Source organism: Mastomys coucha, unplaced genomic scaffold (genome assembly GCF_008632895.1).
Source record: "Mastomys coucha isolate ucsf_1 unplaced genomic scaffold, UCSF_Mcou_1 pScaffold21, whole genome shotgun sequence".
In the NCBI taxonomy this organism is placed as follows: domain Eukaryota; kingdom Metazoa; phylum Chordata; class Mammalia; order Rodentia; family Muridae; genus Mastomys; species Mastomys coucha.
Window position 1 is genome coordinate 190,078,423 of NW_022196904.1, and position 22,479 is coordinate 190,100,901.

General features: G+C 41.3%; 1 protein-coding gene across 4 annotated transcripts in view; it reads left to right on the forward strand.

Annotated features, from left to right (window-relative positions):
* The window catches only part of Ccdc172 (coiled-coil domain containing 172), a 50,130-nt gene extending 31,475 nt beyond the window's left edge, over window positions 1-18,655 (forward strand). For all 4 annotated transcript variants that reach the window (XM_031390841.1, XM_031390838.1, XM_031390840.1 and 1 more), the window contains 3 exons: window positions 446-548; window positions 13,935-14,022; window positions 15,127-18,655. In XM_031390841.1, the coding sequence (XP_031246701.1) occupies window positions 446-548; window positions 13,935-14,022; window positions 15,127-15,156 (221 nt within the window). In that variant the 3' untranslated portion in view covers window positions 15,157-18,655. The remainder of the gene's footprint in view (window positions 1-445; window positions 549-13,934; window positions 14,023-15,126) is intronic.
* Window positions 18,656-22,479: the final 3,824 nt, after the last annotated feature.

Genomic DNA, 22,479 nt, shown 5'->3' on the forward strand with positions numbered 1-22,479 from the left:
CTGCACACGCCGTGCTATGGGGACTGAGTTTAGGCTGCACACGCCGTGCTATGGGGACTGAGTTTAGGGTGCACACGCTACCCAAGCTACTCTCGGTGTGCAGACACTCACCACCGAGCTGTATCCTCAGTGCTTTACTATTTCCTATTTCAAGAAAAGTCTCAAGTTGCCCATGCAGTTCTTGAACTTACAAACTTCCTGCCGCCGCTTCTTACATAGCTGCGATTACAGGCCTTCACCACAGGCCTGGCTAGAGCTGGTACTCGTTATGTCCAAATTCCAAGATCTTTTGTGCCTTTAATTTCTATGTTAAATTAGAAAATAAAAATTGTTGTTATGTGTATTTGATATACAGCATAAAAGTTAAAAAGTTTTTCATGAGTCACTAAAGATAACCTCTGTGTTTAATTCTTCAATGATTGTAGAAATTTTCTTAATTGTTTAGTTCTTAAAGATGAAGAGACTGAAGCCATTTGTATCACCAAACATCTAGAGGCAGAAAAAAACAAGATAAGAGCTAAGCCTCAACATGATCCTGAGTGTGTGCGGTAAGCAGCTTCTTGTGCTCATTCATAAACTTAGGTGTTTTGAGTTAAATAGAGTGCAGTGTGAAGCTGAGCATGGGCTTCTAAAGCCCCAGGTAAAGTCATCCTTCCCATCTATGCAGCCCCTGAAACTTGCCAATAAGCCAGAGCTGCTGCCCGTCAGCTCACAGCACAGAGCTGGCAGTGAGGAGTTAGTCCTGCTCTCTGTCTCCTGGATGCGTACACATGTGTCAGGAGCTAATGCAACTCCCTTCCTGTAACAGAGTTAAGATGTCTGCAGTCTAGAATAAAGTGCACCCTATTATCTTACCTTACGTGTACTCTACATTTACTTTCATTCCATTCCTAAGAAGTAGAAATATTTTCTGTGTGGAGAATGTCTGTGCTTTACTCTTTCCGTGTAACACAGTGATGACTGAAGTCTGGCTGACTGAAGTCTCACATTACACCACTATCAATGCAACAGAGAAGAACTTGAAATCTTTTACTTTGATGATTATTTGTTATTATTCATGGTCACCTTTGCCAGCATTGTTTAAGAGAAGGTGTCATACTTCCCAGGATTCATAGAAAAGACAACCACATTACTGTATACACAGAGAAGTCAATGGAGCTTGCTTCCACATAAATCTCACAGGAAATATGTCCACCAAAGCTGAACAAATGCTTCATATTAACAGTGTACTGCCTCTGGCCACCATTGTAAGAGACTATGAGAAAATATTTGCCATTTAATTTTGTATTAAGTTTTATAAGCATAAAATATCAGCCTCTTGGGGCATTGCGTTTGATGAGGGATGAATTTCTGTAATGACAGTCTACCCTTAGTTTCTGACACTTGTTAAATGGCAGAGTCCGTGGGTATCACAGTTCTTGGCTGTGGACAGACTTCCAGTATGAGCTCTGGCTTTGTCACTGGGTCACAGGCGTCTCCCCTGAATTCATACGAAGCATCCAACTCTGAGAGGGAGTGCTTTCTCCTTCACAAATGGTAGCAGGAAGTTGGAAAAGAAATATCAGTGTGTGTGCCTCATCCATTTCTTTGGTACTTACTGATGTGACACCAATGTTTATCAATTTACATTTTAAATCTTTTAGTATGTGTATTTTTTATCTTACTAGTGTATTTTCTATAAAAAAAAATCCCTAAGTATAAAGAAAATAAGAGTGTTGAACATTAAGATTTGGGAAAAAAATCAACTTTGCATTAGTGGAATAACAAGAAGCTATTAGATTAGACAAAGACAAAAAAATATTACATTAGATTTATTGAACCACATCAAAAAGGCCAAAGTTAAGCTGGTTATATTTTTAATTTGGATTTAACACCTTATGTATATCTTTAAAGGCATATTGAATTCTATACTAGATGTATTTTTCTTAAATTCTCAGATTTGATCTCTTTTCAGGGTAGATACGATGTTTACAGCAGTATTTCCAAGACTTGGTACTATATAAAATTTAGGCCAGGTTATTTGTGTTTTAGGTTCTGTCCCATGCATTGTAAGGTATTTAGTAAAAAGGAAGGTAGGTGTGTGTGTGTGTGTGTGTGTGTGTGTGTGTGTGTGTGTGTAAACTTGTAAGTATTATGGTCTATATTTTTTTTAGAGTTAGTCTGTTTCTCGAGTGATTTCATGTCATCTTTAATGCAGAGTACCAGCTTAGTATTTTACAATAGCAAGGATATAATGGGACTTTCTGTAGTACTATTTACCTAGGTAAATCACAATGCTTATTTATTTCAAAGATCCTGATTTGAATAGGGTGGGATGAGTTAAGACAAGCTAAATGTGCATAATTGGAGACAGGAGCTGAGGAAACCTTGAGTGACTGAACAGAGTGGGCTAGGTCCTGTGTAAGGGCATGCTGATGACATGGGCTGGGCGGGACAAGGACATGGGAACTTGCAGAGCTTTCCTTTTGGTGAGGCTCAGCAGCAGTGTGTGCAAGAACTAATAATACCCACAGCTTCCTCCTTTCTCCTTGGTAACTACAACCTGAGGCTACAACCCTAGACCCCTGTCTCTGAGACCAGCTGGCCCCACCCCAGTGCTGTGCCTAATAAAAGTTCTGAGCTGCTTTCACAGCTGGTGCTGTCCCTGCAGAGGAAGTGCAGCGCACCCAATTCCAGCTTCTCTGTAGGCGTGTGTGTGTGTGTGTGTGTGTGTGTGTGTGTGTGTCTGTCTGTCTGTCTGTCTGTCTGTCTGTCTGTCTGTCTGTGTATCTGTCCTGTCTTCATCCACTCATTGTCCCAGCCATGTCTCTGGGACCAGGCTGTGCAGGACGAACTGGCTGGAGAATATTGGTGGGCTTATCATATAATCCAGAATGGGGCAAATTCATCAGAAGCTCCTTGAAAGTTTGTGTGACTGACTGACTAATGCCATCTGTATAATCTAGAGGACAGAGAGCATAAACATGTGAGGGTCCACAAGCAGCAAGCCTAGAGGCTCATTTCTACTTGCTAGGTCAGTTACCTTGGGTAAGCAATCACCTATCCGCAGTCTCCATATTTATAGTGTAAAGTTGATAGTAGGACAGTCTGCCTCACACAGTGACGTAATAGAGGATCTCAGTGTGTGTGAGCTCCTTAGAACAGAGATCAGCAAATAGCTGACCCTGTCACCATGAGGTAACTGGACGTTTGCTTCCCCACATCCCCACTGTGTGTCCTCACTCATTTACTTTCTCACAGGCCTCCCTAAGGTTCCACATGGATTCCCATTTGCTTCGCATTTTGCCTGGACTGTCTTGGTTTCATGGTTATAATCATCATCTAAACATAATTTCCAAACCTTTGCTAAAAGTCTGTCTTTCTTAATCTTGAATTCTCCAAAACTGAATAGAAATACAAAAATGAACATGGCACAGTATTTCCCTGATTGAACAAGTAGATCAATGAAATAAATAACCCTTATCAAAAGTTAAAGCCCTAACAGTCTATTATAGCAGCCACTGTCTGTAGAATTGTGCTTCTCCAGCCTGTGCCCAGGCCTTCATACAGTCTATAGCAGCCAGTATCTATTGATCTGTATGTCTCAGGCCTATGCCTAGGCCTTTGTTCCTCCCTGTTGCCCACTCTCTTGCCCAGCAGCTCACAGCCCAGCCCACTTTTATACTTTGCTACTTTCCCTATAGGGTATTTCTTAATTTTTCCTCTTGTGTTTGCATTGCTTCTACCCATGCTCATTCTGTCTCTCTGATCTCAGACACAGTTCCTTTCTGTTTGTCTCACCTGCACCCTGGTAGCCTGCAATCTATCATTGCTCTTTACTGAAGCCACCCACTGCCTTCTTAATGAACATAATAAACCTAAAGTCCTTCTGTGGCCTAAGTGACCCACTATACTCCCTTCTTCCTCTGCCACCTCAAACCTGCCAAGCTTTCATCCACCTGAAGACTTTTGTAATTACTCTTTTCCTTTCCCCACTACCAAATTATCAGTTTCTTACAAAACCTGCCTGCTTCCCTACCCCTTGGTGAGCAGAAGCCCTTCCCAGGTATCTGTTGAAATATTTCTTCAAACAGTTCCCCTCCCTGTTACTTTTGTCCTGGTGTCTTGCTGTTTCCCTTATAGTACATCCTGTCTTATGGTTACATGGCGCTCGCTCTCTCTCTCTCTCTCTCTCTCTCTCTCTCTCTCTCTCTCTCTCTCTCTCTCTCTCTGTGTGTGTGTGTGTGTGTGTGTGTGTCTGTCTGTCTGTCTGTCTGTCTGTCTGTCTTTACTGTGTGCCAGGTAAGAAGGCTCTTGTCTACTCTGGGCCACAGTGTGACCTACAATCCAATACTGTAGTAAATACAGGGAAAAGAGGGAATGGATAAACTGTGGAGGGTTTCCTCTGCTCTTTTATTCTCAGGGCTTGGGCTTTGTTAAATCCTGTGCTAAAGAGACATGTCTGTCTGTCTCAGTAGTCTGGAATGCCTTGTGTTTCTTTGTAGCATTGTCCAGGCCTGTGGGCTGGATACACACTTGTCACAATGATAGGGCTGGATATACACTTGTCACAATGACGGGGCCTGTTAGTCATTATTGTACTATAGTCATTAGTACATTCACTGCAAAATACATAGTTCTTAATTATTTGTCTTTCTTCCTCGTTTCTTCTCTCCCTCCTTCCCTCCCTCCATTCTTCCTTCCCCATGCCATATTTTATTTAGTCATTTATTTTTGTTGTTATTTTTTTGTGACAGGGTCTTATTGTATAGCCAAGTTGACTGCAAAACTCAATTCTCCTGCCTCCTTCCGCCTCCACCTCCCAGCTGTTGGGATTATACATCTGAACTACCTGGGATTACATGTGGCACTGCTGTGGTAGTGTTTGTTTCTTCTTCTTCACTCTAAATAGTACAAAAAAACAAATAGACCATTTTAAGTGTTGCAGGCCTTTTTCTTTTACCAGTAAAACTTCTTTCCTGGGTGATTTACATGTTGTATAACTAGTATTTGTATGATTGGTACAAGAATCTTGTGTTAGAAATCTACAGTCAATTGAAATTTTTCCCCCCTTTGAACACTTAAAAGATAATGTGAGTTTATGAAGAGCTTTTGCAGTGGAAATGCACAAAAATTAATCTGCATCTGCTAATGAGAGATTCTGAGCATATTTCTAGGCAGTAGCAAAGGCATTTGGTAGCCCCTGCCATGAAAGTCATGGTTCAGCTGGCCAGAGAAGTCACAGTGATGATCCTAGGTTTATAGCACACAGACATATTTTGGGATAGAAAAACTCTCAACCTCTTTAGCAGATGCACCTGAAAATGTGCATTTTACATACATATTTTTATCCAAGTATGTATGCATATTTAAATTATGAGATTAGGATATTTTGATTGAAGAAAAATTCAGTAAAAGCTTAAAGCATGACAGCCTTTTAAATTTGTCTGAGATCCTGTTGTTTTACTGGTAAAAAAAAAAGGCCTGCAACACTTAAAATGGTCTATTTGGTTTTTGTACTATTTAGAGTAAAGAAGAAGAAACAAACACTACCATAGCAGTGCCACATGTAATCCCAGGTAGTTCAGATGTATAATCCCAACAGCTGGGAGGTGGAGGCGGAAGGAGGCAGGAGAATTGAGTTTTGCAGTCAACTTGGCTGTACAATGAGACCCTGTCACAAAAAATAACAACAAAAATAAATGACTAAATAAAATATGGCACGGGGAAGGAAGAACAGAGGGAGGGAAGGAGGGAGAGAAGAAACGAGGAAGAAAGACAAATAATTAAGAACTGTGTATTTTGCAGTGAATGTACTAATGACTATAGTACAATAATGACTAACAGGCCCCGTCATTGTGACAAGTGTGTATCCAGCCCACAGGCCTGGACAATGCTACAAAGAAACACAAAGCATTCCAGACTACTGAGACAGACAGACATGTCTCTTTAGGGGGATTTATACATTTTTCTGTCTATGTGCATGTGCATGAGCATATGGATGCCTGTGTATTCACATGTATTTAGAACAGTCAGATCACAGGATCACATTGCTGCCTGATGTTTTGTGTGTTATATGCATTGTCTGATTTTTTTTTTTACTTTTTAATTGATTCTTTGTGAGTTTCACACCATGAATCTCAATCCCACCCATTTCCCCATCCTTTTGTGTCTTCCACACTTATAAAACCCCCTAAAACAAAAAGCACATAAACAAACAAAAGCAAAACAAAGCACAGAAAACATGTCATCGTGGAAGCTGTACTGTTTCACAGTGGATCCCTTTGTCGCACATGTTCACTCATGAATGTTCATTGTAATGAGTCATTCACTGGGCTTGTTCCAGTTCTCAGGCTTCTGTGACACCATCAGTATGGAGTCCTCACTGGGACTCCTTCCAGTTATCCTTTTGTTGCTCTGTGTCATGGAGAACCTGCAGCTTTGGATCAGAAAGACTGGCCCACTCAAGCACCCCAACAGTTCACAGATGATGTAGATTTTGCAGTGGGCCAACTCAAAGCCATGGATCTGAGCATGAGTGGTGGTAACTGTGCTGGTCTGCTGACCAGCTCTCCCTTATTTTAGCCACCAGAGCAAGCTCTCCAGCACTGTTCCAGGTAGACCACCCAATGCCACTACCAGTAAATCAGCTCTCCTGCTGTAATGCTCTCTAGCCCTGCTTACCCACACTCATGACTCCAGAGCCAGTTCCACTGTGCTGCCCAGTGGAGATGTGGGGCCCACTCTCCCACAAGCTGCAGCCTGTGAGGGGCGGGACAGCTCTCCTGCTCTCACACTCTTAGGGTTGGCTCAACTGTTGAGGGCTAGCCTGGTACCTGGTTTCCTGATGAAGGTAGTCAAAGAGGGATGGTGGCAGTTAACTGGGGCCAAAGCTGCTGACTTTTGGCAGTTTAACTCTTTTTTGCTGTTCTGGAGCCAAAAGCAGTGGTGTGTGGCAATTTAACTCTCTTTCTCTGAAGCCAGAAGCTGATGTCTTCTAGCAACTTAATTCCTGGTGATAGCAGCAGGGGGTTAAGGAAAAATCTTAGTTACTTGAGCTCTTTTCTCTTTGGCTCAAGAGCCCCTCAGTGGCCAGGCAAGAGGCTTGGAGTTTATGAACTTTTTGTGAACCAGAGAGAAAATAAAAAGAAAGGAAGAAAGTCAGGCAGGTGTGCACACACACACACCCCCCTACATACATATTTATGTTCATACATGTAGATAAACATATATAAACATATATACATTGGGTGGGTGGATCAGAGCCCCAACAGCTACGCTTTATTTCTTCTTTCAGCCTTTACACCTTCTTAGACACAGTTCTTTATAAAATTATTTCATAGATGAAATGTTACACAAAAGTGGAGTTACAGATGGATGCTGATAGTAAGGTCAAAGCAGTGTTTTATTCTTAAGCTCATTATAAGTTCAAAGCAACAGTTTCACATGGCCTTGATTTATCATAGTGCACATCTATGGCCTCATCCTTGGACCTGAGTTAGAATGAATGTTTTCCCTTGATCACAAGTTTGTCCCAAGCTTATTTCTCCTCTTAATGTAACTGTGAAAGCTCATTGTATTTCTGATTATGTAGCCTTTACTTACTACTCTATAGGAAGTGGGCACATTCTATTCTTGGTTCTAACTTTATTACATCTTTCTGGCAAAACAAAACCATCTCCTTAAGCTTTTTTCCTAAAATTATTTGCATCAAATCAAGAATTCTGTAAAGTCATTAATTCATCTAAACAGCATTAATTTATGAAAGTTCATCTTCGTGTTGATCTGCAGGAAATTCGCCCAATAAGGTAGACTAATGCACAGGAATCATAAGGCTATATAATAGTGACAGGAAGGGAGTATCCCTTAACCATACATTTGCCATTAAGGCCAACTCCACTGTGTTGACCAGGTGAGCTGCAGGGCCTGCTCTCCAGTTAGTGAGAGTCAGGGACAGCTCGCCTACTTTCATGACCTTGGGGAGCAGCTCTCCTGTGCTTTCACCTTTGAGGCTGGCTCCCCTGTCCCCTACTGTGCTGCCCAGGCAAGGTGCAGGACCCAGTCTCCAAAGGGCTGCCACTAGTAAGAGATGGGGACAGTTCTCCGGATGCTGCAGCCAGTGAGGGGTGCAGTGAGTTTTGCACCAGCCCTGGACATCTACATGGTCCTAGGTGGCTGCTCAGACCAGGAGTGTTCTCATGGTCTCTAGTAGCGATATGAGCCACAGACATCAACAATGACCCCTGCTGTCGCATAGTCATGGAGAGCAAACCTGTAAGCAGGAAGACCTATCAGACCCCTTCATGGCCTTTGCATTAGCTCCTGCCTCCGGTTCCTGCCCTGCTTGAGTTTCTGCCCTCCCTGCTTTCTGATAATGAACTTTATATTCATTTATTTTCCTCACCAAGTTGCTCTCAGTCATGGTATTTTATCACAGCAATAGTAACCCTAACTAAGACACCAGCCTTCATTTAGAAAACAGTCATTTGTTCCTTGTTTATTATTAAAGAATCAACTCAAAATTGGCATGTGTAAAAAAGTGTTTGTTTAGAAGTTTCTATAAAATTCTAGTCAAATAATTTTATCTGAACACAATCCACATTGTCTTTCTCTTTTAAAAACATTTATAATAGATGAAATTTTTCATTTAGTTTCACAATCTTTTGTAGCTGTGTAGTCTGTTGAGTATTTGTTAGCACTGTTGTTTACTCACTGACTGAGGTGTCAGCACAGCACTAGTGAGTGGCTTCATGCTGGGAGAGATGCCCGGTTCCTGAAGTCTCAGCATGTGCTCTCAGCGTTAAAGCTCTACAGAAATATAGGGGAAGTTTGCTGTTGGACTCAATTGATTTCAGAGTTGTATTCTGATATCAGTGTATCCATTTATCTATGAAATTTAAAAAAGTAGTATTTACAAGTAATATGTAAATTATCAAAAATAATTATTTACAAGTAATATCTAAATTAACAAAAAGTATTTATAAGCAGTCTGTAATGTTGCAGTGATCTTTTCGTGTTAAACCTTTTGGTGTGTGGTTGGGGACGATGACAGAAAATACGTATTAGTCTTTAATTCTAGTGCTCAGGAGGTCAAGGCAGACAGATCTCTGTGAGTTCAGGGCCAGCATGGTCTACATAATAAGCTTCAGGCCAGGCAGAGCTATATAAGGAGACCCTGTTTGAAGAACATGGGAAAGGGGACAAGGTCAGCCACCCGAGAACCTGGAGTAAGAGAAAGCCTGCCTAACCAAGCTCCTTCTAAGCACAGTTCCACAGCCTGAGGCAGGGGGCCGGGGGTGGGGGGAATCCTGCCTGTCAGTGGGGCCTAGGCTAAGGGAAGCAGGCAGCTGACCATGCCTCTTTCACTCAGTTTCATAAATAAACCCCATACTAAACAGGAATTCCTTCTTCAGCATTTAAAAGTAAAATGGCAGTTGAGTCTCCATATGAGTCATATAGAGAAAAGAGGCCAGGCCATGGAAAACACATAGAAAGTAGAAAAGATAGTCTAGGGCTAGGAGGTGGCTCAGTAGTTGCTTACCTACCCCATGGCTTGAGACCTGGGGGTGGGGGGCTCCCAGCTCCCACATATTCCTATGGCCATGAGAGTGCACACCTGTAATCCTAGCATTGTGCAGACTGATGCCAGATGGTGGCCAATCTGTAAAAAGTCCTGTGGAAATCAGCAGAGAAACACAGTGTTCTGTTCTCATCTCTGCTGCTGTGGTGAACATTGGCAAAAGGAAGCTTAGGGAGGAAAGGATTTACTTGATTTATACTTCCAGGTCACGATCTATCATTGAGGGGGGTCATGGCAGGAACAGGAAACAGAAACCGTGGGGAAGCACTGCTTGCTGGCTTACTCATGCTCGTGCTCAGCCAGCTTCCTTGTACAGCCAAGAGCATCTGCCCAGGGAAGGAGACTGCTCAGCTCTGCCACTGCCCCAAAGTGCTGGAGTTAAAGGTATGCCCCGCCATGCCCAGCATCCATTGAATTTTTAATTTGATTTATTGAGGTTTTCCCTTCCAAATTTTTTTCTTCAGAATCTGTCTCAACTGAATCTCTACTCAATGTGTTGTAGTTTCTTTGCTTTATAAATGTGTTTTAGGTCTTGTGTTTCTTCCCAGGAGAACTTAGGGTAAAGCCAGGGTCCTGCTTGTACTAGGCACATGCTCTACCAGTGAACTATATCCCCGTGTATGTTGCTCAACTATTGTAATTCATGTGTTATTCTATGTCAAGCAGTAATAGCTTTTCCCCTTAGTTGAGTAGTTGAACATTACCTGGTGGATGTTGAAAACATCAGCATGATTCAAAAGTTAAAGCAATATGTAGGGGCTGATGAGATGACTCAGTGGGTAAGAGCACTGACTACTCTTCCGAAGATCCTGAGTTCAAATCCCAGCCACATGGTGGCTCACAACCACCTATAATGAGATCTGATGCCCTCTTCTGTTGCGTCTGAAGACAACTACAGTGTACTTATTTATAATAATAAATAAATCTTTGGGCCAGAACAAGCAGAGGTCCTAAATTCAATTCCCAACAACCACATGAAGGCTTACAACCATTTGTACAGCTACAGTGTGTACTCATATACATAAAATAAATAAATAAATCTTAAAAAAAAAGCAGTGTGTAAAGAGACAGAGGGTTGCCTTTATTCCCATATTTCTGAGCATTCCTGCTCACTGTTACATAGTACCACTGTTGTTAATCTCTGGCTTATTCTCCTGTGTTCCTTTCCAGAAATCAAAGGACAAACAAACACTTGATCTTAGGCTGTGATATATATAGTGGATATTTTTTGTAGACTATAGGCTCCTTTTAGTCTTTATACATAGTTTCTGCCATATAGATTTTTAACACAACTTAATTAAAATGTTTTTCTTTTAAATTAAATTTCATTTGTATTTGAACCGTAGTTCAAGCCCTGCCCACCTGTTACATAAAGCAGTTTACTGTGCCTTTGCCCCGTCCTTACGGCTTTATCTTTTTAACATATAAACATTTGATCCATTTTGAGTGGCTGTGCTGTGAACTACAGACCCAGTTTTGCCTTTGAGATCCATTGACAAGTTGCTGTCGAGTTGTCCCAAGTAACAACTGTGCTGTGCTTTATTGAAAAGCCGTCTTCTTCCCCTGGGTGCTGAGTGCTTCCTCGGTCTTACTGTCTGTTTTGCTGTGCTGCTTAATTATCACAGGCTAACAGTGGGATCTAAGAGTTAGAATCTGTTTCTCCACATTCCAAAGCTTGTTGAATTTTCTTTCTGTGTGACCTATAGTGTTGGGGTTGGTCTTGTGTGCTGGGTATGCAAATGCTGAGTTCTATGCTCCAAGATCAGGCTGCAGTCTAGATACGGGCATTGTACTGACCAATGTGCTGTAGAGAATGCTCCCCAGTAATCTCCATCTGGGTAATAAAAGGCTGGAACCTGTGCTGGGCAGGAGACAAGAGGAAGGCAGAACTTGAGAGCAGGTGGGGGTTCTCAGGTAGAGACCAGGAGGAGTAGGGAAAGCGGTGAAGGGAGGTAACCATGAGGCAGGATGGACCATGAGCGTGTGGCCAGGAGAACATCGCCTTGAGGACACACATGGAGCAGAGCAAACACAGCAAGACTCAGCTGGCAGGTAACACGGGGCCAGTGGCTGGATGTAGGTTAGGCTAGCTCAGAACATGCCCAGGTTAGGCTGACAGCTTGTCAATGAAAATACCAGCTTTCTGTTTCTTTTATTCGGGAGCTATACAGGCTATAATGGGGCAGATTACATCCATACTACAGATCAACTTGCCTCATACCAGGGGGGTTAAAAATGCTTGTATTTTTATAGTGATCACATTCAGTGGATTTAACTTGGAATTATTAACATTTTTATGACTTCCTAACTGAGAAAAAGTCATCTTCATCATTATCAATGATAATAAAGTCTATTTATTTGGGTATACTAATTTTATATTTTGCCAACTTCCTAAATTATTTTCTTTGCACTAATTTTCACTAACTCTGCATATATATAGTTGTATCATCTGAAAATTGAAGTTTTTTTCTTTTCTCTTCCAGCTTTAATGCCTTCAGTTATTTTCTATAGATTAAAAAATATTTTAGTACATACTATTATAATTATGTTGAGAAAATAACTAAAGGCATAAGATCTAGAAGTTTAAAAAATGAGGAAACATTAAGAACTAAAGCTGATAAGCAAGTGTCCCTTTCCCTGACCTCAACCAGCAAACAAGGCTCTCACATGGGCTGAACATTCCTGTCTACTATATAAAAAATGTATCATGTCAGCTTTATTGTTTTAACGTTTTTATCAGAGATACTTTTTTTGTATTTCAAAGTGGTTTCAGCACCTTAAAAGATAATCATATTTATCTCAAATAATTAAGATTGTTTGCAGGCCCAATAGAGAGTTGTATTGAGGATTTCACGTAAGATGCAATTTAATAATTCTGGACATTCACACTAGGGGAAGACACATAGAGATCCAACAGCTCAAAGAAGCAAAGGGATTTCTTACATTGAGGTGTAAGAGGGTCTGAGCTAAGTGGGGGTGTGGGGGTCTAAGGTCTCTGAGAGTAGCAGATTAATATGTGTATAAGATGGAATCAAACCTTAATTTAGTAAGCAGATCTACTGACTCACAGAACCTCAGAGGAGGCTCTAGATGGGACCTGAGTCCAATAGAGGCTCTGCACTCTGAGTAGCTCATTCTCTTCGGAAGTGTTAGTACTGTCAGCTTCATGGAGTTGTGGTGTTGAGCCACATACTCCTGGAGTAAGCCAACCTAAACTGATGTCAGCGAGGCACCCTCCCTGTGATGCTGCATTTGTTTTGCAGGTTATTTGTGTTGCGTATTGTATCATCAGCAGGGTTAAATAACAATATCCAGGTTATTTAATAACAATAAAATGATGTTTTTCTTTGTAGGCTAAAACCATTAGTCATTATTCTCAAGATGGAAGAAAGCTTCTTCCCTAATTTCCACACTGAATTCAGACAAAAATAATCTTTTTATTCAATAAGTTATTCAAAAATTTCAACATATAGTTGGTTAGAAGATTACATTTTTGCTTTTTCAGGGATGTAGTTCCCCTCCTTATGTTTGAGTTTTCCATTTATTACCCTTTGAAGGGCTGGATTTGTGGAAATATATTGTGTGAATTTGGTTTTGTCATGGAATACTTTGGTTTCTCCATCTATGGTGATTGAGAATTTTGCTGAGTATAGTAGTCTGGGCTGGCATTCAAGATACAATTGGTAAAAATAAAAACTAATGTTTCATTCCATTCTCATACAGTTTAATTACATATGTATTATATGTTATCTTTAATGGGTTTTTTTGTTTTTTTTTTTGTGTGTGTGTGTGTGTGTGTGTGTGTGTGTGTGTGTGTGTGTGTGTGTGTGTGTGTGTGTGTGGTTTTTTCGAGACAGGTTTTCTCTGTGTAGCCTTTGCTGTCCTGGATGGAACTCACTCTGTAGACCAGGCTGGCCTCGAACTCAGAAATCCACCTGCCTCTGCCACCCAAGTGCTGGGATTAAAGTCATGTGCTACCACTGCCCGGCTATTGTTATCTTTAATGTTACAAGCTATTTCTTTATTTAAGTTTGGTATTAGGATTCTGGAAGCCAACGGACTCACCTGTGTGTTTAGCTCCTCAGGAGAACTACGCAGAAGTCTGTAGACAGAGCTCTGCTCTTGTCACATTATCCTACCAACTTCTTACATTACTGAGACTTATCTGTGATTTATTTTCTGCCTTATTTTTAAGGAAGGTTTCTTTTCAAGATTTTACGTGGTTCATATAGAATCATAGAGTAAATTTTTGTAAATACTTTGAGTTTTTAACTTGCATTCTGATTTTGAGACTATAAACCTGGCACTCTATATGTAATAAAATTATTGTAAAAGTTTAGTGTCAAACTAAGGGAATGGTTTTCCTTTAAGACAGGCTTAAAAGGGAGTTAGATCTTTATAGAGCAGAAGACATGGAAGGTATCTGCAGAGCTCTCCAAACAGAAGTGGACCTTCTGGAGTCGGTAAGCCCCTGCTGCTGCTCTCTCCCCTCTCTCCAGCAGTCTCTAGCTGCTGGAAAGCCAGGCTTTAACTAGGGCATTGCATCTCTGCAACACCCCACAAGCAAGTAAGGCAAAGTCAGTATATAAGCTGTCAGGTGTTGTAAGGTACCCTGGAGGGGCGGCGCTGTGTCACCAAAGCAGCATGGCTCAAAACTGAGTTCTAACTCATCTGACCTCCCCTCCTTCCACTGAGACAATTCTGCTGTCTAAGGCTTGGTCACCTCAGTTTCTAGCAGGCATGAGCCATGATGACTACATTGAATCCTGAGCTTTCTACTACAGACCACCATGATCTCAGAGCTGTGGGTGTTCAGGTTCTGTGAGAGCTCTGCCTATAACAAAGGTATAAATGAGCACAGGATTTGCTAAATGTATCTTAATGACTTAGAGGGTGTTAAATAATCTAAGCAACTGCTTGTTTAAACTGTTAGAATTATTTTTTGATTCATAATTTCTACAAGAATTTTGGAAAACCTGAGTCAGAAATCCTCAGAAATACTGCTGTGCTAAATTTAGGTAAATGTGTTATGATTTCTTTAAGAAATGAGTTTGGGTTGGCTGGGTATCTGGGTAGTTGTACACTCATCTAGCATATCCGGGACCCTGGGCTGAGAAGCCCAGATCAGAGTACACTGTCCCTTACAAATGTGTGTACACATAAGAGTGCACTGTCCCTTCTAGATGTGTGCTCACATCAAAATATGCTGTACCTTACATATATGTGCACACATCTAAGTGTACTGTGCCTTACAAATGTGTGCTCACATCAGAATATGCTATCCCTTACAGATGTGTGCGCACATCAGAGTGCACTGTCTCTTACAGATGTGTGCTCACATCCAAGTGTACTGTGCCTTACAGATGTGTGCATACATTAGAGTGTACTGTCCCTTACAGATGTGTGCTCACATCAGAATATGCTGTCCCTTAGAGATATGTGCACACATCAGAGAGCACTGTCCCTTACAGATGTGTGCTCACATCAGAGAGCACTGTCCCTTACAGATGTGTGCACATCAGAGTGTGCTGTTCCTTACAGATGTGTTCTTCATGTTTACTTTTCAGGCACTGGCACCAAAGGATACCGGACGATAACTCCTCGAGCTGATGAGCCGCCTCACACTTGAACATCCTAGATCCAGACATGAGCATGTAGAGCAGATCACGTTTCTATATGAGCATTAGGTCCAGGCCCATGTGGAAGAGTGCTGACTTTATTGTATACCTACATAACATGGTTTATCTTTAAGAGGTCCTCGTGCAGTTTCTAAATGGAGAGAAAGGAGAAGATACTGAACTCCAGGCTTCTTAAGCTGTTTTGTCCTTTCTGATCTCTCTGTCTCATTTTTTACTGTAGCTTACCTTAGGTCCTGTCAAACACACACAGAAAGAAGTGTTCAGGTTATTGATTCAATTTTGTTGGTGTTGTTTCTGCCAGGGAAGAGTGCTTACTTTGATTTTATTATTCTTCCAATCATCAAATGCCTGTCAGCCGTGATCACTTGAGGCCTTTCCTTCCTGTGTGTGTGCAGAGAGCATCAAAGTCTGAGGCATCTCCAGACAGTCTCCATGGTTCCTGTACCTACCACTTCTCCTCCGAATGACAGCCTTGGTTGGGAGTAAGGAAGTTCTTCACTTGGGAAGGTGTGGAATGCCCAGCATTGTGTTCTCTCCACAATGACCTGTCCTGCTCCCAGATCCGGTATTTTCACTAGGATCAGAGCTGTTGAATTTTCACTAGTGTTTCCCTAGGATCGGAGCTGTTGAATTTTTTCTAGTGCTTCACTAGGTTTAGAGCTGTTTAGTCAGAGCCTAAACCAGGCTATATGGGAGGATGGAGTGTTAGAATTGTTAAGTGTTGATGTTGGAGCTGTGGTCCTGTGAATTTGTTTAGTGCCTCACATGACCAGTTCAGAAATGTCTCAAATCCATTTGGGTTAAAGTAGAGTGCCAAGGCTTTAATTTCAGAGAAAGTGTTACTTTGCTACAACTATTTTGGTAACTGTAGTTGTATACTCTTACTTTTGAAAAAAACAGGAAACTCGCCTTTGGGGCAAAGGCACCAGAATCTTAGATCTGTGACTGTTATGCAATGTTAATGAGCTGGAGAATTTACGTATAGACTTCTTTCCACTCATAGCCATTCGTGCACATGACTGGGTCTAGAGTGAAACTCTGGTATGGCCTGCGGATGCCCTGTTATGCATACAAACAGAATCGACCACCACTTACTTATATGACTGTCATCTGTTAGCGTGCCGTATGAAACTGTAGTAAGAAATTCAGTGACAGCTGTGGCTTGGTGTTTCTACTATTTAAAACGAAATAAATAACTCAAGGTTCAAGCCACTGTTCACATAGTCAAAGGTATGGCACTATGCGCACTGTGTGGGAGAGTAACACAATACTAGCCATGTGACTGGACTGTGTCCACAGGACAGGTTCTGCAAAGTGGAGGAAACAGCAGCCAGCAGCAGCCATGGGGTAAAGCCGAGCTGCTCCCGCTGGGGTAAAGCCAAGCTGCTCCCGCTGGCATAGGTCTTCAGTTGTTGCTTTCCTCTCCTTTTCCATATTTGTAAGTCATAAAACTCTTGGAAGGAAAATTAACTGAATTTGTGTACATATAAATATGTCTCAGACTGAATTTAATTACTCTGGAAGTGAGACAGTGACTATAGAGAGAGGCAGTGTGTGAGCAAGTTGACTATTCAGTTAATTCATTAAAGTGGTTGTGCGTTTAGTCATGAGCAAAGTGCCACTAACCATGTGATCCCAATGCCGCACTTGCACTGCCTGCCATGCCATTGTGGATCTTTAATGCCACCCTACTTTCAAGGAGCAATTTCTAATTTTTACCTCTCTATTGGAGACTATTAGAATGTATAGCTTGTTATGTATTTTCCTGTTGATTGAGAGCCACTTGGCTAGAGGAAAAGTAGCAATAAAATCATAGGATGTGGAGCATGCCCTAGTGCAGATTCCTTTCTCTTCTTAGACCTTAGTGTTGAAAGGCAGGGAGAGGCAAGGAGAAGAAAGAACTTTACGGGTTGTGCAGCTAGACAGGGTTGCCTCTTCATTGTCTTGTTGAAAATATATTTTCTTTGGTAAAAGAGAAAGAGCATTTGCCTGCCTGCCTGCCTGCCTGCCTGTCTTTTCTTGGAACTTGTAAAACTAGGATGAGATTTTAAAAGCCTAAAAGAAGGTTGAGGTCATTGTATTATAATCAGTAAGGACTAGGAAACTGAGTGAAGTGGCGTTGATCCCTTACTGTGGAGTCTCTTACCAGATGGGCATGCTGGGTGCTTGCAGATAGATAGACAGTACACACCGGCCATGTGCCTTCTTGGCCTTGGCTGAGGAGAGTCCTTTTCTATTTTGCACTAATCAATCATAAATAACTATGTCACACTGTGATGACTAAATTGTTTATTTGCAGTCCAGAAATCAGTAGCCGTTCAGGGACATGATTAGCAATGAAGAAGACATTGTAGGCATGGGCACAGTAGGATAAGGTGCTCTGTCTTAAATGTCTATTATAGTATAAAATTTGAACTGTGACGTTGGTCAGCATCCTAGTGAGCCGTTCAGCACTTGGAGTTGGTCTATTTTAGGTGGGCTTCCATGCTTGCTTGTTCTACCTCTCTTCTGTCTTTGCCATTTGAAAAAATGTAAGCTTACCTCTCAGAATCCAGTTCAGAACATTTTCTGTCAAGGGGATTTTTTTCAGGATGTGAACTAAAAGTGAAAAATATTTCATATCATTAGCCTGGAGCAGGGATTAAATCTTAGAGGTCTGTGCCCCTTTTATCTTAATACAACAGGTTTTGTTTTATTTTATTTTTAATGTAAGAATGGAGTAGAGTTATCTCTGAAAATGTTTAAGGTAGGAATGCATAGTTAGCTGACTTTGTACTTTGTGAATATTGTATTTTAAAGTTAAATTGTTTTGTTTTGGCTTTATCTAAAAGTCAAATAATTATACTGGAGATTCAACGTCATCTTCTTATTTAATTCACTCAGGATATGAAATAAATAACACTGACACAACCTTGACTAATAGTCCATGAAGGATATTGTATTAGGCCCCCTCCCCCATACAGGAGAAGCAAGATTTCCCATTGTTTGCTGGCGGAGGCTCCTGTTTGTTAAGCACAGGAGGACCTGCACAAGGTAGCATGTGTTACCAGAGCATGCCTTCTTTCACTGGAGGAAGAAGCAACACTAGAGACAGGCTGGCCCCGTGTGTTGTGCGCTCCCAGCCGCTGCCATGGAAAGTCCCGAGCTGTTGGAATCGAGTGCTTATTTAAACAACTGCTTCTAATACATAGCAAATTTATCTTTAAAAAGCCTTTATAAAATCAACAGCACCAGAATTCAGATGTTGGGGAAAATAAAGAACAAGTGAAATGTAAAATTAATAGCAATGACTGACATAGCAAGGAGCTGTTCTGAGGCACAGGAAGCAGGAGAAATGCTTTTGTTTTTCTCTTTACAGCCAGAAGAGCTCCACGCCTCTCATGATTCTAAGTTCATTATTTTCATACTTGTAATAAATTGCCATCCTAATTAGTTGGTAAATAAAATCTTGTTAAAATAAAACCCTCTTAATCTCCATCTAATAGATGCAAATACAACACTAATGAATACTTCTGGATCCAGCTTTATGGTTACTAAAGCCACCATTGTATTGCCATTGTGGAATAGTTTCTGTGGGTGTTGGATAAGAAGCTCCTGTGGTGTGAGTTAGGGAGATGGGGCACAGGGCCAGTGTTGTAGAAATTCTAAATCCAGTGCCAGTCAAAGTTTGTAGAACATGGAGATTATATTCCTAAGACCATCTTTAACCAGGGACATCAGAGCAAGCTTTTGAGTGCCTGGGTGCATAGCAAGCATGTACTGCAGGCTTTGTAGACAGGGTTGAGGTCTGAGTCGAAGGTCTGATTAGTGTGTGGTCACAAAGACCTATAATAGGCTCTTGATTTACACTTCAGTTGCACAGACTCCAGTGATAACATACCTCAAAGAGTATTGATTTTAAAATTTTCCTTGGAATTAAAAATCTACACAACTATTGTCAGAGAAATTTGAAAATTATTTAAATCAGCCTTTGAGTCTAGAAATCACAGAATTAGTCACACTCGACAAACAGGAGTTTCAGCTACCTGAGAATATCTTCTTATTGTCCTAGATAAGAAAGGGTCCTCAGTAAAGCAAGCTGGAATGCTTGCTAGAAATCGACCCGAGAATCTCTTGAAAACAATGCCTACTGATACATCCTTCTTTGTTAGACTTTTTACAGATGTGTGGTCATTACTCTGTGGTCATTGTTAAGTACTAAGGGGTAGCAATGTCAGTAAGGGAGGTCCTCATCCTTGACTCCTCTAAGGAAGGAGTGCAGACTATGACATGTTCCAGAAGAATCAACATACAAGCGTACAGAAGAATCAACTGACCTAACTGAAGCGTTCTTGCTTAGTCCAGCTTCCCCACTTACACTTTTCTCTCTGTCTTGCATTGCCTGCCCATCCTGGCTCCAGGCCACTACTCTCCTCTTTGCATAGTCTTCTTCAGCTTCATGGGCTTGCTCTGTGTTCTCCAAATTGAATAAACCTGCTCTGGCCTTGGGACACCTCATGAGCTGTTCTGTGCCTGGAGTGCTTCCCATCACCCACCCCAGTTTGGCACTTGCTTCTGTCAGTCAAATGTCAGATGAAGTATCAGTCCACAGGGATGGCTTCCTCTAGACAGTCTTATTACATTGCTGTATACTTGCTATGGCTGATCAGGAAATGCCTGCTACAGATGCCTGTGCTCAGTGCTTGGAAGATGGTGGATTGTGGGGGGTGAAGCCTTTCTGGAGAAAGTAGATCTGTGGGAGATGAATATGAAGTTTAAACTTTGATCCTATCTCTTTTCTCCTCCTTCCGCCCTGATGTTTAGCCATACCTCAGACCCAAAGTGATAGACCATCCATGAACCTGCAGAAACTGCAAGTAGCCTCTCAGAAGCTGTAACACAACACCTCCACTTAACTCCCATCCTTTCTGCTCAATCTTAATGGCTTTCTTACTTTTCTTTTCTGTTATTATCATTAAACCCTGAGTTTTATGAGGGCCACTGTCTTGCACTCCATTTTCCCTTCAGGACAGACACAGCAGTATCTGCCTGGCATTTAGGGAATATTCAAACCAATATATCTTAAAATATGATTTGAATTAGTTCTTTATTTTATCCATATATATTAATATAAATTGAATCTCTAGTTAATTTGAGTTCATTCATTGATGATTTTCTTGGTTGAATTACTCTATCTTCTTATTTCTCATTAATTCTGAACCCATTTACTTCACTGGAAAATGGGTAGTCATAATCCTTGCTAATTCTAGAACCTCTCTGTATACAACAGTCTATAAAAGTGAACTAGGAGAAAATAATGATCCCACATCCCATCACGGAAGAAGTTTGTAAGCCTCTCAGTGGTCACTTAGAGCTCTCCATTGTCAGGATGTTGATTGACAGATAATGGTTATGCACGCCTGCTTCCACCAGCTGCTAGACTAGAAAGTGAGCATCACACGCTGCTAGTGAGCTATGAATGTGCACTCGAGTCCCTTAAAAACATCGTTTCTCTGTGGTAATAGGAAATTTCAAAATGTATTTGCGTCTATGGGTTGGTTCAGTCTTTCTGATGTGCAATACACTTTAAACAGTTCTTAAGTTAGCACCATATTTAGAAAAATATATGAGTGCCACCTGCTGGATTTCTCTAGTACCACATTAAGCAGGATAGTTAATAAAATTGGTGGAATTGGTTTGGGGGCTCAAGTTTGGTCAAGACAAGCCTTGTAAAAGAATGGCTCAGGAGGAATGATGGTTTCTGCCTGTAATCCTGGCTTTCTGCAGCTGGGGGCAAGAGGTGCAGGAGTTCAGCGTCAGCCAGGGCGACATAGTGAAAGCCCTGTCTCTAACAAAACAAAACAACCTTTTCTTCTTTCCATTCCACTACAGTTTTTTCCAAATATTAATTTTATATCTCTGTAATTTGTACTTTTTCAACATTCCACAATTTTCAATATATCTGGCACTATTTTTAAAATTAATACAACATTATTGGAACAACTTTTCCATCTTTGCTAACCTTAAAGGAGTTTAATTAATAAATTTTCATTACTATTAGCCAACAACATTCTCTTATTTGGTGTTTGTTATTAGTTCTCAAATATTTATTCATGAATTTTTGACTCATCAAATACAGTCACTCTATGCAGGGTCTGTCATGGCTGTGGCATGTCCCTGTTGAGATGACTTTATCTGGACAGTGGTGACCAAAACAGTGGATACCCATTATTGGGTTGCGGAGGAAGTGTCCCCTCCCCAGTGAATCGTGGTGCTCTGAGGTTGTGGGTCCTCGGGAGCCAGGAGGAAGCTGGCAGCTGGCAGTCACTAGAGGTGCTTGCTGTTTTTTCACTTGTTTTGTGCTACTGTGATCAAATCCTGGCCAAGGCCAGTGGGGAAGGAAGGGTCCACCTGGGTTACAGCCTGTGTTCTGTCAGAGAGGGATGCCACATCGAGAAGACCCAGGACCCTTGAGAAGCCGACCTATGGGCTCATCTGTTGACTGCTTTTGTTTAGGAGATATAGACAAGGTTATTCAAGGCCTTTGTACCTCGGAAAGATTTTCTGTCATGTAAGTTCCCTTGACCAGAAATCTATCTGATGACATACTGTGTATCTATAATAATCTTCAATGAACTTTTTCTTACACAGATTCATGGAACTACTAAATGTATCCTAATAGCACTTAATAGATATTTGTTGAAGTTTTTCTAGTAGGTGCTGTATGAGTTTCTAAGTGGTACTACCCATAAGAAGCTTAAAATCAAATAAGATATATTACATTACAAAATCAGTTTGGGCTTTTGAGTTCAGAGTCAGTGCATTCATTTGCATTCACTTTATCTAATCAAATTGATCTTGTGGTAGCAGCCACTGAGGCAACCTCAGCCTTGTTCTGACTCTGCTTTTCCTCTCTGGCCTTGGCTTGCAACTCCTCTGAGTTCAGTTTTTAATGGTAACAAACAAATTCGACAATCTCCATTTTGTTGGGTTATGTAGGGTTGGGTTATGTTGGGTTGTTGGGTTTGTTGGTTATGTTGGGTTGGATTCCCTGGGACAGCGTACATAAAGGCTGCCACATAATCCTGATAGTCCATGCTCAGTTGTTAATCGTCCTTGTTTGGTTGTTGTTCAGTAGAGAACACCATGGGATACTATAGTTAGGATAACAGGCTGTGGGAATTTTCTTTTAAGACAGGTTTCCCTATGTGGTTCTGGCTGGCCTTCAACTCACAGAGATCTGTCTGCCTCTGCATCCTGAATGCTGGGATCAAAGATGTATACCACCATACCCAGTCTGGT